This window comes from Mizuhopecten yessoensis, unplaced genomic scaffold (assembly GCF_002113885.1).
Source record: "Mizuhopecten yessoensis strain PY_sf001 unplaced genomic scaffold, ASM211388v2 scaffold714505, whole genome shotgun sequence".
In the NCBI taxonomy this organism is placed as follows: Eukaryota; Metazoa; Mollusca; class Bivalvia; order Pectinida; family Pectinidae; genus Mizuhopecten; species Mizuhopecten yessoensis.
In genome coordinates this window covers 3,454-4,250 of record NW_018479154.1, presented here as the reverse complement: position 1 = coordinate 4,250, position 797 = coordinate 3,454, and the positions used below count along the sequence as shown (strand labels likewise).

The 797-nt window shown below is 48.9% G+C and overlaps 1 protein-coding gene across 1 annotated transcript in view; it reads left to right on the top strand.

Annotated features, from left to right (window-relative positions):
• Positions 1 to 135: 135 nt before the first annotated feature.
• LOC110440981 (uncharacterized protein K02A2.6-like) overlaps positions 136 to 797 on the top strand; it is a gene marked incomplete at its 3' end in the record, with an annotated part of 4,045 nt that continues 3,383 nt past the window's right edge. The window contains exon 1 of the mRNA XM_021484090.1: positions 136 to 737. Coding sequence (XP_021339765.1) covers positions 136 to 737 — 602 coding nt within the window. The remainder of the gene's footprint in view (positions 738 to 797) is intronic.

Genomic DNA, 797 nt, shown 5'->3' with positions numbered 1-797 from the left:
CCAGTGGATAGCGATGATGACAAAGCTATAAATGCTTTACACATACCCCAATTGGATCAGTTACCTGTTACACAAACACAGATACGACGGGAGACAATTCGTGACCCCTTGCTTTCAACCGTGTACCAGTCAGTAATGAATGGCTGGGAGGACATTGTCGACCCCGACCTCAAACACTACGCAGCGCGAAAAACGGAGCTAACAGTACACCAGGGATGCCATCTCTGGGGAATGAGGGTGATAATACCACCGAAACTACGGCGTGACTTGCTTAGTGAACTTCATCAGGGACACATCGGCGTTGTTAAGATGAAAGCCGTAGCCCTCAGCTATATGTGGTGGCCCGGATTAGATCAGGACATAGAACTGATGTGCAAAACATGTGCTGGATGTCAGGAGGTTAAGCATGCGACCCCTGGAGCACGTCTTCACCCGTGGGAGTGGCCGTCTCGACCTTGGCATCGTGTCCACATCGATTTTGCGGGGCCATTCTTGGATTCAATGTTTCTGATCGCAGTTGATGCGCACTCCAAGTGGCCTGAAGTGGTGCAGATGAAGTCTACGACAGCCGAGAGAACAATTGAAGTTCTCAGGACGATCTTTGCTCGGAACGGCGTTCCTAGACAAATCGTCAGCGACAACGGTCCGCAGTTCAAATCTGAACTTTTCCATAATTTTATGAGGTTAAACGGAATCAAACACATAACGTCTGCGCCATATCACCCAAGTACGAATGGGTTAGCGGAACGATTCGTCCAGTCATTTAAAATGGCCATGAAGTCAAGCGGAAAAGATGC